Here is a 17780-nt window from a genome sequence, read left to right on the forward strand (position 1 = left end):
TGAGAGGTACCCTCTTTACTTTTCATAAGTGTTTCATATAGTCTTTTCGGTGCTTGTCTATGAATGGGATTTGGTAGGTACGCTAGCATGTGAGAAATTTTGAGGAGTTAGAATGGCTGATATATCTCTTGATCATGACTGATCCATACTTAGTAGAGAGCGTCTCTCCCATTGCACAAGCCTACCCTTTTGACCAAGATGACTATAGATGTCTAGTGACCTTCTTACTAGACATTGGTGTCTCTAATGATGAGGAAGAGTTACATGATTACACAAATGATACGTATGGTCTCATGGATGATGACTTTGCTTTTCTCAACGATGACAAGGATAGGGGTTTAGCCTTAGGATTTCCCCCTCAAAGGTGCCATCATAGGTGAGAAAAGAGATACTCTTTCCTCCCTCTTTGAACTTCTTGAGCTTTTGTGACCTTCACCATGTAGGGTATGATTTGCGATCTCCTCCCCTCTTGTATTATCTAGGAGAATACCAATAGATTTCATCGGAAGAGGAGGAAGATGAAGAAGAAGGAGAACAGGGTGACCTCTTTCTTGCCCTTTTCTTCATTTGTTTCCTCTCTTCCCTTTTTGAGTGACGAGGAGAAGGACTGTGGGTTGAACGTTTCCTCTTGGGGGGAGTTTGTGATCATCTAGACCGCCGTCTTTGTGGAGCCACATCTTCAAAGGAACTTAAAGTTTCATTACTTTCTTGCTCTTTGGATTCCTCCTCTTGTATGGGAGAGAATCTTCTTTTGAGGGTCTCTTCAAGAGGCCTCCTAAGCTCTCTCTCCTCTTGGAGAGGAAGGGAAATCCCATAAGTGCAAAGTTGTTGAGTACTTTTGGCTTGCAAAGTAGGGTTGCTCATTTCCCATAGCTTGTTGCAACCTAGTAACAAGATAATTGACAAACATGGGGGCATCATCATTAGCACCTTCATGTGCAAAGTCAAAGTTATCAATGTTCATTCTACTCTCTTGGTTATTGACAACCATGTTAACAAAAATTGTGTACTTACTTAGTGTATGCTTTGGCAATTCAAAACCTTTGTTTCCACTCTTCTTAGCTTTTGAAAATTGGAACTTAAGTATCTACACCCACGGCTCAAAGTGGTTAATTATAGAGAGTAGTGGAGTGGGTCTAATATTGAAGAATTGCCGAGGGCTAGCTCCTTTTGGACTTCTTAAGACTCAATAATGGTAAAGACGTAGGTAAGTTATGTCCAAAGCACACGTTACCCTAATATAATTAACAAAATCAACCATTTATAGGCTACTTAAGGACCTTTCTTCTTAAGCAAGAAAAGATAAACCCAATGCTCTGATACCAATGTAATGGAAATGGTCTATTAACCTTGAGAATTGTGGAAATTAAAGAAAGTACAATGAGAGTGTATGTGTGTGTGTGTGTGTGGGAAAGTATAACCCTCAAGAAACCCCCTAGCTTGCTTTGGTTGAACCCCCCCCCCCCGGTCCCCCCCTCCCTTGTAGCTCATGATTGAAGATCATTGGACCTCTCCAGGCCTAGCCAATCATATGCATGGGCATATCAAGCAACAAGGGTGACCTTGGGAAAAGTGTCCCATTTTCCCCTTTGAGAGAGAGGACTTGATAAATGCTAAAATAATTAATTAAATTAACTCATTTATCATTGGACCCTTTGGGAGGCCAATCAATAGGATTTAGGCACACAATGAGGGCAACATGAAGAGGAACTTGACAAGTGTCCTATATACTTTCTTTGAACCAAGATTACCTTGTGTGAGGGTGTGTGTCTTCTCTCTCTACCCCCCTCTTGTAGGGCTTGTCCCTTCCTTGTAGGGATAGTTGTTGACTTTTGCACACGTTTCCCCCAAGCAGCTTAGTTGGCAAGCATGACAAAGCACCTCAAGGTTTGGATAGTGTTCCCACAAGCACCTCAAGCTTCCTAGCTTACCTAAGGTCAAAGGTCTTTTACACCAGCCTTTCGAGGTATTTAATGAAGCTAACCGTAAGGCCTTTTAAGCTCCATTGGTTAGCCTTGCTCTTTGAGAGACCATGTCTCATTTGGACCCCTTTACCATTGGCCCCGTGTTGAGATAGATCTGTAAGCACATGTCTATATTCTAACTCTTGTTCCCCTTTATTCTCCCACATTAAATGATCAGTTTAATATGAGAAAATCATTTGGGTTGGTGCGATATTAGATTTTATGACTATCTCTCTCTCTCTCTCTCTCTCTCTCTCTCTCTCTCTCTCTCTCTCTCTCTCTCTCTCTCTCTCTCTCTCCTCATTGTGAGTTTTTCCTATCGTGGGGAGAGGGAGAGATTAGACTCCATATATAGACATGATCCCCCTTTTGAATAGAGAGCCATTTGTTGCCAATCATAGGGTCTCCCAATATAAGCAGTTGGTGAGTGCCTAAGAGTGATTACTAGAGAGGGCCTTGTTCTCATTGTCTCCTATGCATGTAAGCTGATAAACTTCAATCACAATAGTTGAGATAAGGAGAATCAAGAATCAGAAAATTTTGAGCTAAGTTAATGTATCTCCAATTGATATATTTCTTATTAACACTCCCTTGTGTCCAAAGAATATAAGAAATCTCTCTCTCTCTCTCTCTCTCTCTCTCTCTCTCTCTCTCTCTCTCTCTCTCTCTGTATATATATATATATATATATATATATATATTGATAGCCGTTTTTCGGCTTTCCATAATTGCCATAGTAAGCTACCTTACCCTACCAAATTCACCCAAACACTATGGCTATCCCTACCTTTTCATTGTACATAGGCGTGTGTGAGTTAGGGGACTTTTCTCATATTTTCTTAAAAAACCCTCAATTAACTAGTCACTGGACTAGTTAAGTCAAAAAATAAAAAAATAAAAGTATATTATGGCCTCTTTGTGTGTAAATATTTCATTGTATATATGGCCTAAATATAGGGATTTTTTATAATTATTTTGGTATTTTATTTAAATATTTCTACTTAGGTGTGTGTTTTATTAAACCTATGTACACCTTCTTTCATCCTCTTACACCATAAGTATATTTTTTGCCAATATGTACATACTCTAACCTTATATTTTTCCTTTATACAAATCACTCCCACATTTTCACCCTCACCCTCGTGAAAACAAAAAATTGATTTCTACTCATTGGTCACGTTTATTATATTATTTACTTGCATACCTTTTCCTCTTTCACCCAAAATAATTCAAAGAGGGACCATATCATATGATTCCAATATCTTTCCATATCCATAACTCCTCCATATTTTTATTATTATTTTTACTCATTATTCTAACACCATGTGCTCATTGAGCTAAAGTCCATGAATAGTCCATACACTAGTCCCACCATGTATATATTTCTTTATTCACCAATAATCCTCCTCCATGCATGGGTCAAGGGAAACTTGGATGCTTTGTATTATGATATGACAAAGGAGGGGCTCACTCTTGGATGCATTGTACAAATTCAACAAAGGAGGGGGCCACTGAAGACTTTTTGTGAAGAAAAAACAGGTCTTTTGGTGGGATTTTTAATATCCATCTCCACTCCGAATTTGAAGCGGTGCTCAGAAGATAAAATGTAGCCCACGCTTTGAATAATCACCTCAAATTTTTTTATGATTTTTGGAGTAACCACCAGTGAGCTATGATTTTTTGAGTGGACCCCAGTCTACTCACTTTTCTCACAAGTAGCCCATCGTCTTCTCTCACCTCTTTCCACACTTCTACACACACACACACACACACACACACACACACACACACACACACGCATCCCTCTCAATCCCTCACTCAAACCTACACCTTCAATGGTTTCTCTCACCTTCTTCACCATTAACCTCCCCTCTTACTTCCATAGCTCTCATATGAGCTCTCCATGTACATACACCATCTCTATGCCTCTCTCTATTATCTCCAAAGTACAATTCCATCTTACTCCTTATATATATATATATATATACATAAATTCAGCATGTGTACCAGGCTTAACCTCTGCAAATCAAGATATCAACGGAATTACCATTTTCATCACGATAATCAACCTTGGCGGCAGTGGCGTAAAGAAGGGAAGACGAAGAAGAAGATCGATAGTCATTTTGAGAACCTACACAAGTAAGTCCAAAACTTCTTCAAGCTTCACCATCACAAGGATTTGCTCACTTCATTCAACCATCCACCCCATTCTACCCATTGTAAATATATATCCTTAACTTTCTAGTGATTACTAACACTAACCACTAACATACTAACACAAAATAGCCATTAACCTAACCATAAAAGACACCTCACCTCAAGACATGTGTATAGTAACTCTCTCTCTCTCTCTCTCTCTCTCTCTCTCTCTCTCTCTCTCTCTCTCTTACTTACTTTCACCTTATCTACCATCAATAATGCTCTCTTTTGATCCCACACCCATGACTCAAGCAGACAAAGAAGGCCCGCAATGTTTTGATATTCAAAAAAATCATAACCCTGATTTGTTAGCTTGTAAATTAGGATTGCCAATAATCTTAATGAGGGGTCTCCAACCTATAAATAGGCCCCTCTCCTTATTGTAAAACAACCTCCAACATCTCATATAGCACCCCAACACTCTACGAGTCAGGAGAGACTTAGGTGTAGCAACCACTTGTGAGCTTCACTCTTGGTGTGAGAGAAGCCTTCAAGCTACACATTGCAAGTGAGAGAGCGTGAGTTCCACAAATCTCAAAATCACTATTGTATATGCTCCTTCATCATCAATAAATTGAGGTTTGGTGCATCAAAGGCATGATTCGACGTTCAAATCTTCGTCCTTCCATTTGTGCAATACGGTTTTGTGAATTCAAGGTGACTTGTGTATTTTGAGTTTTTATCGGTTGATCTTGATTTTAGAAAGTGTTTTAGTGTGTTTTTCATTGCCAGTTTTTTGTCCATTGTAAGAGGGTATTGTGGTGAGAGGTCTCCCACACCCTAAGACAGTATGTGAGTGTGTGTTTTGGCAATGTTTAGCAATCACTAAGCATTGAGTGAGTTTTGTACAAGTTCTACGATAGCATCATAACGAACCATCTCCATTTGCAAGTCACAAATAAGGTATTACGCAAGATCCTTTTCTCTCTCTCTTCCCTTTGCTCTAGCTCTCTCTGGTCCATTTTGTGTGTGTCTTGGTGTGAGGTTGCCTCTGTGTGTTGTGTGGTGCATCTTCTTGGTTGTCCCAAAATCTCTCTTGCGTCCTAGTTCGCATACCATAACTAGGTGGTGCCCCTATCTTGTTTGGGTTTGGCTGTGGGTTTATTGTTGTGCTGTGCTTGTGGTTGCCCCAGCCCCAATTGAGCAGCACAGGAGCCTTGAGGGGTGTTTAGAGGTCGCCTCTCTTGTTGCCCGCCCCGGACCGCCTCAATTTTGGTGCCTCCACTAAGGAGCGATTGTGTGCTTATTGTTGTTGTATTGCATGAATGCTTGAATTTCAGCATAATCAAGTAGATTATATGAATCATGAAAACATGTATGACCGAGTTTAATTTCAAGGAAACAAAAATTGATCTAGAATATGGTTCGGATTATGCATAACATAAGAAAGGAAAAAAACATTTTCACATAAGAATCTAGAATTCATGTTGAAAGACCTTTCAAAACTTTGTGTAGTTAGTTGATGACTGTTTGGAACTAATCTTTGTGTGGTTCTAGCATTGAGAGACTATGACACGCTATACCTTTGATGATATCCCAATCTTCTTCGAAAATCGAGAAGAAGATGTTGATGATTTTAGAATGGTTTGTCATATCCTTGGTAAAAGGGATGACATTGAAAAAGGGGATTTTCTATTGCTATGCCTTAGAGGCAACGCAGAGCAATGGTTTTGGAGTATGTCTTCTCAGATTGAAGATGGATATACCTAAATTTCCAAAGCTTTGAAGGCCAGATTCTCTAAAGTTCCAACAACGGAGAAAGCATGGGCTTCACTAGGGAGACTTCAACAACATGGGGAAGACTACTATGCTTATGAGGATATTTTTTCTCGTCAATGGGAAGGATGTGGATTTAGTTCTACATTTCGGGTTTGTTTCTTTTCCTAAAGACTAAGGTTACTTGTAGTGGACCCTCTACCTTTGAAGAAGCGGTCACTATTGCCCGAAGGAAGTTTCACAAGTACTTCTACATCAAAAATGGTTTCCATCATGCTGGAAGAACCAACCATCATGAAAGTGTTTCTATCAAGGAGTCATCTCCTTTGCCATACTTGTCTCCTTCTACTCCGACAAATGTTGAAGAAGTTACTTACATGCCAACTGATTATTCAAGTGCTTAAGTGTATGGCCAAGATTCAAATGTGGAATCTCTTTCTTCTACCTTTATCACAAGCATGCAAAAATCGACACAAGATATCTCAAATGGAATTGATGATTCAATAATGGATATATCCAACGCTTTGGCGGAGGATCAATTTCTAGTCTGAGCAGACGAAGCTTTTGTGCAACATGACTCTATGGAGAATGAAGACCTTGAAGGTAACCTTGATCTTATGGAATTTTCTGAGAGTGTATCTTGTCTAAAAGAAGAGAGTGAAGAAGAAGATGAAATCATAGGTGGAGAGATCATAGACCACATTGATCATAAAGAGATGATTGTGTACATGGAATGCCAACTCCAAAACAAAGTAGAAGAGTGTGAGTTGAATCCAGGTGAGGATAATCTTGAAGAAGTGTTTGAGGATGTTGAAAAGCATTGGTATGACCCATGTATGTTAAGCATAGAGGAACCTATCATGCAAGAAGCCAAATGTTTCACAAAATCAAACAGTATTCCATCAACCTTTGAGGTGGTACAATGTGAGGAGTTACAACCTTGCCAAAGGGGGGGCTTAGAAGGGGATGAAGAACATGGGAGAGTAGTAAAAAATAAAATCATAAAAGGAAACTATCAGAAGGGTATCATTCTCTCCAATGGTGTTTTAGTGGGTGGCTCTTCATTCATGGGACAATCTCTTAGCAAGAAAATCCAAGCTTTTGAAGCCCCAATCATCTTCACATTGGGTTTCACCTCTTCAAGGTCAACTTCTCCTCTCTTCACATATACCTTTCATCGGGGACACCATACCTTCTTAAGTGGAAGAGGACATGAATACTTGGTGATAAACGGATGTTTCCAAATCTTCTTCATTTGGTTCTTTGGTGTATGGAGGTCGCACATTGTGATGCTTCTGGTCTTCATCATAGATGAAAAACTTGTTGACTGCTACATGTGGATATTTCATCAATCAGTACCAAAATCTATTCTCTTCCAATGTGTTGGAGGCAATAGAAACCTTCCTCTGTTATCTACCTATGTGGTAAACTATTTGCAATACCTTCCAATAACAGCTGGAAGCATGGATCAAGATTTCCTAAATCATGAAGGCCATATAATTTTTGACTTGGTGAGCCTACCCAGGTTGAATGAATTTTATGAGCTACAGTTCAGGAATTCGCTCATACAAGCTCTTGAAGATCGTAGCAGATACATCAACTTTATACAGGAGGAAGAGCAACCAATCTTTTATATCACATTCATAGTGATAGATGCAATGATGGACAACAGTAAAATCTACAAGTTTCTTCAATCAAAATCAGTAAGTGATTCCATACCATACATTTCGCTTTGGGAAAGATATTTCAAGACCTTTGATCCTGGGGGGTGCTTATGGAAACTTTCTCGATGGAGGAGGTTTACTCCGTCACTTCATTTCATCCTGCTATTGGCTCTGAGAACCTTTCATATCACACAAGGTTTCTTAATCATACAAAGATGAGAGCAGACAAAGACAGACGTTACACAATCTACATGTTGTATGATCGGATAAATGGTACATGAATGTACCATTATCTAAGGGGGGGGCTAATGATAGTCTTTTTTCTGCTTTCCATAATTGCCATAGTAAGCTACCTCACCCTACCAAATTCACCTAAACACTATGGCTATCCCTACCTTTTCATTGTACATAGGCGTGTGTGAGTTAGGGGACTTTTCTCATATTTTATTTAAAAACCCTCAATTAGCTAGTCACTGGGCTAGTTGAGCCAAAAAATAAATAAATAAATAAATAAAAGTATATTATGGCCTCTTTGTGTGTAAATATTTCATTGTATATATGGCCTAACTATAGGGATTTTTTATAATTATTTTGCTATTTTATTTAAATATTTCTACTTAGGTGTGTGTTTTATTAAACCTATGTACACCTTTTTTCATCCTCTTACACCATAAGTATATTTTTTGCCAATAAATTGAATGCAATTATTAAACAAAATTTTCCAAATCTAAATAATCATGCTTGTTACAATGCACATGAATGAAGTGCAATTTTTTTATGATATGCAATGAGAAAATGGAAACTTTTTTTTATGTAAGTTTTTAAAGATTTTCAATTTATAGAAGAGAATTGAAATGCATGTGCATGCTTACATATACACACGTCAACCACAAAACCCAGATTATGGTGTATCTTGCTCTACACATGTGATTGCACATGGACTTTAAAAAATAGCTAGAACAGAGAGAAATGCAAATGGTGTGTGTGTGCGAGAGTACACATGCGTGCAATTGACTCTAAGCAATTGCAATCTAATTCATTGGATTATCCAGGCATTAGAGAGGAAAGAACGCCTCTATTGGATTCATATATATAAAAGATTGTAGATTGCGAATGGGTAGAGGTAAGTATATAAGGTTGTAGGTGATGTCTTAATTAATTGTAGTCGGGATTGACCCTGAGTTATATATATTCTCAAATAGATAATAGCTACTTTTCTTTGCATTTGACTTCAACACTATGTTTTTTTTGAACCGGCATTTATCAAAGACAAGATAATTGTATATATGCCGAGTGACATGACTCTCTCTCTTACTTTTTTTCTATCAAAAATTTATTTTTATATGAGATATTGAAGAATAGAGTTTGAATATCTTTTTCTATTTGTTTTCTTTGGTTAGAGATGGCCTATCACTCTATGGTAATTAACGATCTTATCCATGATAACCAACTATTTCACAAAAGCTTCACATGAGTTACACAATTGTGTTATAAATCCACACTTTTGGAGAGGGCCTTTACACGTTGATGATGTTTTTTGCATCATTGAAGACTTTGAAGTTTTTAGTTATGACAAAATGAGACATTTTAAATATTTTTTTGTTATGTAGATAATGATCTAACATTGAGTATGTTTTTGTAAATAGGAACCATTACTGCCGATGGTACATTCTACTAGGTGTCTACCATCATATCGATGGCTTGCAGGGATATTACCATGCCTATGTGGGTATTCAAGAGGTGGGTACCAACTCCCACTTAATACACGTTAGTTGTATGGTGACAATTGTCCCGGCTAGAGGATAGAGAGATGTATGAGTTAGGTCACCCTCCTCGATGCCTTGGGTGAAGTGTGCATTGCATTGGATCTTGGATTGTGTGGGCACTAAGTGATTCTTCTAGGACCTTGATTTATTAATGGTGATGGTCATTTATGTAGCTTGACATACATTTAGTGTTGGAATTTATGTAGCTTGACACACATCTTAGAATGTGCTCCTCTCTCCCTCTCCCTCTCTACACTCTCTACATACAAACTCCTTGTTTGATATTAATTATGGCTCGATTAAGGAGAAGGTGATGTTATAGTGCAAGATGTGTAGAGTACATGAATTACTTGAAGTTGACTTCATTGAGTTCTATTATTTGCAAGTGAATCTTGGTATATACTTAATTTACCATGTCTATGTTAACGAGAGAGAGAGAGAGAGGGGGATTGTGGGGTGGCTCAAATGTAACTCTCCCTCATACACACCACCGTTGTAAATGATAGCAATGAGATTTCATTATTATGATCTTCCATAGTCTCTCTCTCTCTCTCTCTCTCTCTCTCTCTCTCTCTCTCTCTCTCTCTCTCTGAGTTGCTGCGCAAAGAGAGAGAGAGAGAGAGAGAGAGAGGTGATTTGGTGAGGGATGCCAACAAGGGAGAGATAGAGAGAATGCGGTGTGTTGTGGGGGATGTATAAAGATACACACATACACATATATTTATATGCAGACACATCTACGCACACATATATGTTTATATACGCACTTAGGTACATATACATACTCACATGGGTGAGCTTGATAAATTTTATCTAATAAAAGCGAGTTAGATCCGTCGGATACACATACACAAAATTACGTATGTACACACATACTCAGATGAATGAGCTTGAGAACTATATTTGATTGACCTATTGGTAAGAGGAAGAGAGACCCAACAAAGGCGGGTCACATGAGCTCATATATATAAATCAAGACGGAGGCCGGGGCCGAGGCCAAGGCCGAGGATTTCCTATCTTTTTGCACACTCAATTTTATTCCTTTCCTTTTAGTCACTCAATTTTTCTAGCACAAATTATATAAATATATTTTTTTTCTTTTATTTTTTCCTCTTTTTTTAAAATTTTTTTCTAAAAAAGTAAAAAATATTTTCTCAATAAAATTTTCAAAAACTGCAAAAAAAAAACAATTGTAATTGGCAACAAATAGAACAACAATTAACCATAATAGATCTTTATAAAACAAAATTAGCAATGCAAAACAAAATTAATAGCAAGTTTAACAGAACTGTAGAATTGATTTTTAATTAACCAAAAACAATAGATTTGAATAGATTTTTCATTAATCAAAAACTATAGATCTATGCAAACCGCAATTGAAAATGGCAAACCTATACTACCAACCACAAATCTATGCAGACTAAGATTTTTTTTTTAAACATCGTTCTCAATCTTTCCTATGAAATTGTAGAAAAACCTCAAGAACAGTAACATAGATGCACCTAGAGCTTGACGCACAACGCTCCACGGCAACATCGCCAAAAATGTCAAATTGTAGGAGTCGTGTTGCGTATCGTGTTTGAGTCGTTGGGACTGCAAACATACAATCTAGATGCAAGCAATCTCAACAGATGTAATCGATTTGTCGCTCACCTCTGTGTAGCCATCGATGAAGGAATCTTGTGGCGCAGAGAGAAAGAACCTCGCCATTGTTGCTCGATCATCTCGCCATTGCCACAATGCCTCGTTGCTCGATTCACGCCGCCCCTCTCTCTCACGCTCACACGTAACCAAGAGATAACATAGGAGAGAAGGAGAGCAAGAGCAATGTCAGTACATTCGAGAATGAGCAAAAACAATGTTACAAGCCACTTATGTGGGTCATCTCATTCACATATGGACATCTACACTCGATCGAGCATCAAAACATGTTATCTCTCTCCACTGAATGTGTGCACCTATCATCGATGATCACCCATAATTACACGTGTGATCGATAAACACGTCCATGACTCAATACAAATAAATAATAAAAATGATGCTTAGAGTTAACAATCACCATTTTAATTTCAATGTGGACATTCTAGGAAAACTTCACCATGTACTCCTCAATCATTGGATTGTTGTCCACCTCAGCTCTTGGACCTATGTTGTCCACTAGGAGCTTGACAATGGAAAGTCCCCCCCCCCCCCAGCTATATCTAGCACGGGCATGGGAGATGGGATCAAAGGCTCCCATCACTTTTGGGCCCGACATTAGGCGCGCCCCGTAGATCTGGTCGCAAAAATAAACTCGAGTATTTTTGTAAACTCGGGTACCAGAGTTTACAAAAATACCCGAGTTTACTTTTGCTTGCTCCGATACTTTTGCACGTCAAAACTTCATGAAAACGTGTACATTCCACAGTGACGTGCACGGGCATGGTGGATAGGCCACATGGCCTCAAACCCTAGGTTGTGGGTTCAATCCCGGGGGGCAAGGGGGGAGGGGTAGAGTAAACTCGGATAATCGAGTTTACATTTTTTTCGAGTTTACATTGTCCACGGAAGCCCGGGATCTACGATCCTCAATCATCCTACCGTAGATCCCATCTCCTTCCATGCCCGTGTGAGATATAGGCCAGAACCACCCCCCCCCCCCCCCCCCCCCCCCCACCCCAAAAAAAAAAAAAAAGTAGAGAAAATGTAAAAAAAAGCATTTATATTTAAACAAAAAAATTGTTATAGTCCGATCCCTATTAGACAAACCTAAAAATAAACAAGCTTGAGAAGTGTTAAAGAATTTAAGATGGCCTCCCATAAGAAATGTCACGTTTAATGAATAATCAATAGTATATCTATGTAAATGTGTGTGTGTGTGTGTGTGTGTGTGTGTGTGTGTGTGTGTGTGTGAGAGAGAGAGAGAGAGAGAGAGAGAGCGCAAAAGAATCAATAGAATATCAAAATGTGTGTGTGTGTGTGTGTGTGTGTGTGTGTAAATGTGTGTGTGTGTGTGAGAGAGAGAGAGAGAGAGAGAGAGAGAGAGCAAAAGGTCTTGGTGTCCACCTAAAACCGTCATTTCTTTATCTTCCAAGCTTAAGAAAAACCAACTAGACACTAAAGCCTTTGCCATTGTGGCTGGCCAAAATCAGATGCCTCTCAACATGGTCATTCTCTATTTCACCTCCCTGCCAAAAAGGAGTCAATGAATCTTAAGAATACACCATGAAAAAGTGACAAACATGACTTAGTGTCTCTGAGTGTCAGTAATTGGCTCAATAGAGGGTTTGAAGGCTTGTACAAGAATGTCAAGTGTCCTAGAATCAAAATGAGATATACAATAGCATAAGAGCTAGAGATGTTGTGATGTAGGTTGTAAATGTATGATTGCTCTACAAGTTGTGCATTGTGTGCTAATAGAAAAATGAATGTAATGAAAAATATCACAAGTTCAGAGATTGGTAGAAGAGATCTTTGCAGTATTTTCATGGCCTATTTGCTCAAGCTCAAATTGTTTGACAAGAGCGGCGCGTGTTGCCATGGAGGTATCAAGAGTATAGCTCTTACCAGCTAAAGCAAAGGTGGTGGCATTATTGGTTATATTTTGGCAAAGTTTTCCATGCTTGGAGATGGTGTTGTGGTAATGATAGAAATGCATGTGTGGCCACCATACCCACCCAATGTTCCCTTGCATGTGTCGCAACTCCTTCTGTGAGTAATGCACCCCAGTCGCAAACACTCCCCTTGCTTGCACCGCATACTTTATGTCCCGAAATTGTTCTCCATAGACTAGCTTCTCAAAGATCCACCTGCACAAACCCATTGTTTATGAGTAATGATGAGCATTGTCTGTATTTTGAGGTTCTTGTGCTCAAGTGTTTGGCAAAGCTTATCACAAGCAAGTTTGACATGGTATGCATACTCATGAACTTGAAAGGGGGGAGGGGTGTCACCTAGAATCATTTTTCGGCTCCTTAAATTGGCACAATGCATCCGACATTCGGAGTTGCTTGAAACTCAGCAATGTATCACTGGCATGGTAGTTCAGAACTTTTCGGAGGCTTGTGCCCGGTCCGACATACATAAATTCATCCACATCAAAGAAGAAGGTCCAATTCGCCATGAATCTGGTTCTGTGCAAGCAATCGTTCACAATGAGGAACTGATTATAGTAATATCCATCATACTGTGTTGTTTGCTTCACATTTTGAATGGTTATATAGCCCTTTTTCTTCCAAGGCTCTAAGACCGCCCTCACGTCTTCAAGCATTCCGCCAGCATCATGGAAAATGAAGTGTGATTTGGGCCCAAAAAACATCACGTGGTAAGCAATCCACTCCCTTATTCTCTGTGCATTGAGATTGGAGTAAAGAGGGGATCCACAATAGAGGAACTCATAAGGGTAGGGTTGCTTGTAAATTGAGGCATTGTATGAGTGCTCATCCTCTGTCAATGCAACAATGCGCTCAGCAGGTTTGCCGAGCCCGTCCCCATGTGTAGCATACAAAACAAGCTGCCCACCTCTTTGATCAGCCAATGTCCCCACATCTTCCTCAAAAGTGCAATTCACCACAACAACAGTATACACTCGGCCAAATCCGTAATCCGGCAGCATGGAATATGTCCTCTTGCTCTTGATGGGCGGCGGCGCATCTGTATCTGTATCTGTGTCTGTGTCTGTATCTGGGTCTTTTGAGGAGGCAGCAGAAGCAGAGGGAAGCCAATAGCATTCAAAGTTAGGTTTTCCATACACATATAGGGGTTTAGAGCCTAGACCAACCACAGCAAAGGTGTTGGGGCCACCTCTGTAGGCGCCATAGACGACGAAGAGTGCGGCAGCGGAGCCATAGGGGCGAAAGATGCGAGTCTCATCACCACGATCATCGACAGGAGGGGAGTGAGGGCGAGGGCGATCAGCAGCCTGGCGGGTAGTGGTGCGAGCTTGGTGGGTTGAGGTAGGGTGAGGAGAGGAGGAGGCAGAGGCGGCGGCGGAAGGGGAGGGAGGCTTGGGAAGGAGGATCTGATGGAGGAGGAGAAGAAGGAAGAAGGAGGAGAGGAAGGCAAGGAGGGCGGGTTTCGATCGGAGGGAGGATTCGAGCAGAGAGAGGAGATGGGAAAGGGTAGCTGGGAAGGAGGGGAGGGCCGGCAAGTAGCTGCTGATCAGGCTGGGGCGGCGAGCGGGAATTGGACTCTTGTCGTGAACGGAGAGGACGGAAGCAGCAGGGCTACTCTTCTGCATATTGAAGCAGCAGCGCTCTCTCTCACTCTCTCGCTCTCTGATCAATGGAAGAGATGAAGAGCAACAGAAGAGCATCTGCACGTACCCGGTCCCCCTCTTCCCTTCTTTGTCGAGAGACGGCTTCCTGCGTCTCTCTTCACTGTTTCATACTTTCATCTAACATTGTCAACACACGTCTCTTGCATCCTTTTCGTATTCGGATGCAACTTTTGCATCATCATGTGTCCTCTCTCAAGACCTTGATTGATTCGGTGCAGTAGCCTCCCACTTTCTTGCAACCTCCAGGCGCCCAAATCACTCCCACGCGCACACGAGTCACGACTTGGCCAAGCTGAATGCAAAAATTCCTGCTGACCGGTCTCCATAAACATGTCCACATGCAGCAACAAAAAAAAACGCCCTCTTGTTTCTAAAAACAATCCTAGTCTTCTTACAGGCTGGCCTTCAAGTAGCCTAGCTTTAAAGTGGCTTTATGCATCTATGTGTGGAGAAGATGAGCTTTACCGTCGTAGGAACAATCCCAAGAGACCTCAATACGACAAGTCTTGAACAAAAACTATTATTCAACGTTGTAACCAATTAACCAATCTACAGAGAGAATTTTGTAGGTCTCTCTGAGAGAGAGAAGGGGGGGAATGGGGGGTTCATTTATTACCATCCTCCAATGCGACATATCGCTTATACTATGTTGAGCTTTAATATAGAGTCTTCAACATGGCTCTGAAGATTGAAGGTATGTAGGGTGTGATTCGAGCTAAAATTTTGATGAAAGCAAGTTCGGAGATGAACAAAAGTTGAGCACTCAAAGTAGGGTATGATACCCAAACTCTTAAACCTGAAAGGGGCACCGTGCACATCAGCAAAGGGACTCTTACCCAATGCAATGGGACTCTTCCCCAATGCTCCAACTTCTTGTCTCACACCAAAGGGAGTGGACACAGTTGAATTGCTCCTATCATGCAAATAAGGGCAAAGGGTCTCCTGTTTCAAAGAACAACATAAGTTTGTAATTTGAGGCAAGGTGGGTTGTGTAATGTATAAAGTACTAACGGCCAAATCTTTCCCAATTCATAATATGGTGGCATTGTATGGGAAGTCTCAATTCACTGTGGGATGTAGAGGATGCATCATGAAGCAAGTGTATTGTGTGTCATTTTCCAAACCACTTCTTGATGTCTTGTATCTATCCTTACCTCAATATTTTGCTTCTGCGGGGTAGAGGGGCCAATATTAAGACATTCAAAATGTAGTGGCTGGTAGAAGGAATGCTCCAATTTTTCATTACAATTATATAATGGTTTTGAATGAAAGTGACATTGAAAAGAAACCATGTGTCAAGCTTTTTTCTTTTTCCATACTTACAACTGTGATTGGAGAAGTTATATTAAGTCTGCATAAAAATGTATAAACTGCCTGAAGCATAGCTCATGCCTTGAGGGATCAATAGTACTACAAAGGGGCTTTTTGATAGAGAACATAAGAAAGTTACTAGAGATAGGTACAATGATGGGCACCACCCTCGAGCTGGTTTGATCCACTAACATTCTAGATGTAAACTAAAGTGGAGTGTGATAGCTTGTATCATTTGGACCCACTCAAAAGAGCTCCACCTTTTTCCAATAGATACCATCACTTCCCTGCTTTCTTAGATAGTTGTGTTGAAGTCAGCAACCGAGAGGTTGTTTTCAGAAACATGACCATTCCTAGTCCTCCAAACTTGTTTGAAGTAGAAAAATATGATAACCTTTGTAAGGATAGCTTGGTTCTTCATATACTTCCTTCCCATGATTCAGTCCTTCTTGCAAAAAACAATCCTCCATGTCTTTTTATCGATGTGCAAACCTTCTCTGCCAACCCGCTTATAGCCGCGGGCATTCTCTGACCAGGTGCAGGAGATATTCACTTTCAAGTTTGCATCCCGAGCATCTATCTTATCCAATTTCTCTAGCTAGTATCTTATTCTCGGTTCGTAGAGGCCCCCAGAGCACCTTCCATAGGAATATCATCATCTGTTGCGGCCACGAGAGGCACCATATGTTGCCAACTATCTTTCCCTACCTCGATTCTAGCCACTGCTTATACCACATTTTATTGAGAGGGGAGAACCAATCTTTTCTAAATCACCTCCCACTTTTGATAGCCATGGGAACCAGTGAGCTATGTGTCAAAGCATGATTGGTGGTCCAAAAAGGTCTACATTGGACACTCCTTTTTCAAGTGATTTTGGGGGGGAGGGAACTCATGAGTCAATAATGATTTTGGGGGACGTGGTATGTAGACACTGAGCTAGGCTCTCCCTCTCTCTCCCCTTCTTTGCATGCGTGTTTTGTATAGAGCATCCCCTTTCTCCTTCTCTGCGTGTGTTTCTCTATTGTGTGTTCATAGCTCTTCTCCATAAATCTCTCTCTCTATCTCTCTCTCTCTCTCTCTCTCTCTCTCTCTCTCTCTCTCATGCACACAGGATGGAGCCTTCTCTCAAGCTAGGTAGGCGTGTGTGTGTGTGTGTGTGTGTGTGTGTGTGTGTGTGTGTGTGTGTGTGTGTGTGTGTGTGTGTGTGTGTGTGTGTGTGTGTGTGTGTGTGTGTGTGTGTGAGTGAGAGAGAGAGAGAGAAAGAAAGAGAGATGTTTTGTCATGTTGATTCCTTGAGCTCTTCTTCGTTGTTGTTACGGATATATGTTCATGCCTTGAGCTCTTTCCATGCAGGTTTTCTTGACTTGTTTCCATGCCCACTAGTGCACACCGGGAGGAGAGTTTGCTAAAAAGTTCACAAGATTATTACGAGAGTATTGGGCTACCCAGAAAAGAGAATAAAGAGAGAGCCAAAGGAACACTCCCAATGTTGTAAAGTGGAAGGATGTCAAGTTTAATGAGAAGCAGAAAAAAAAGATTCTTTGTGCTATGTCAAAGTTCTGGCAAGAGCATACACAAGGATTGACAAACAAACTCCAAGGAGAGATATTTGATTAGCTACTCAAGCAACCACTATTCTGTAACTTGCAAAACTCTGCACATTGTATAAAGAGAGCAATGCTTTCAAAAATTTGCAGTACCTTATCAGAAGTCAAGGTCCCAGACTCAGCTACAGAAATACTTTTTAAGAGGGCAACAATGATGGCCTACATTAATTCAAGGGATGGCCTGCATTAAGAGGGTAACAATGATGGCTTGCATTAATTCTAGGGATGAAATAGATGCAAGGCCCTTTACCAATAGATCCCTTGCAAAGTCATTGGGTATATATAGAAGAAACATC

At 40.4% G+C, this 17780-nt stretch overlaps 1 protein-coding gene across 1 annotated transcript; it reads right to left on the reverse strand.

Annotated features, from left to right (window-relative positions):
* Window positions 1–12349: 12349 nt before the first annotated feature.
* LOC147462208 (galactan beta-1,4-galactosyltransferase GALS1-like) lies at window positions 12350–14714 on the reverse strand. The gene is made up of 2 exons (XM_086509612.1): window positions 13242–14714; window positions 12350–13097 (listed from the first exon to the last, which is right to left on the reverse strand). The coding sequence occupies exons 1-2, from the start codon at window positions 14600–14602 to the stop codon at window positions 12740–12742; spliced, it is 1719 nt and encodes a 572-aa protein (XP_086365738.1). The 5' UTR covers window positions 14603–14714; the 3' UTR covers window positions 12350–12739.
* Between the last annotated feature and the right edge of the window lie 3066 nt (window positions 14715–17780).

This window comes from Adiantum capillus-veneris, chromosome 3, assembly GCF_014529385.1.
Source record: "Adiantum capillus-veneris isolate H3 chromosome 3, ASM1452938v2, whole genome shotgun sequence".
Lineage (NCBI taxonomy): Eukaryota > Viridiplantae > Streptophyta > Polypodiopsida > Polypodiales > Pteridaceae > Adiantum > Adiantum capillus-veneris.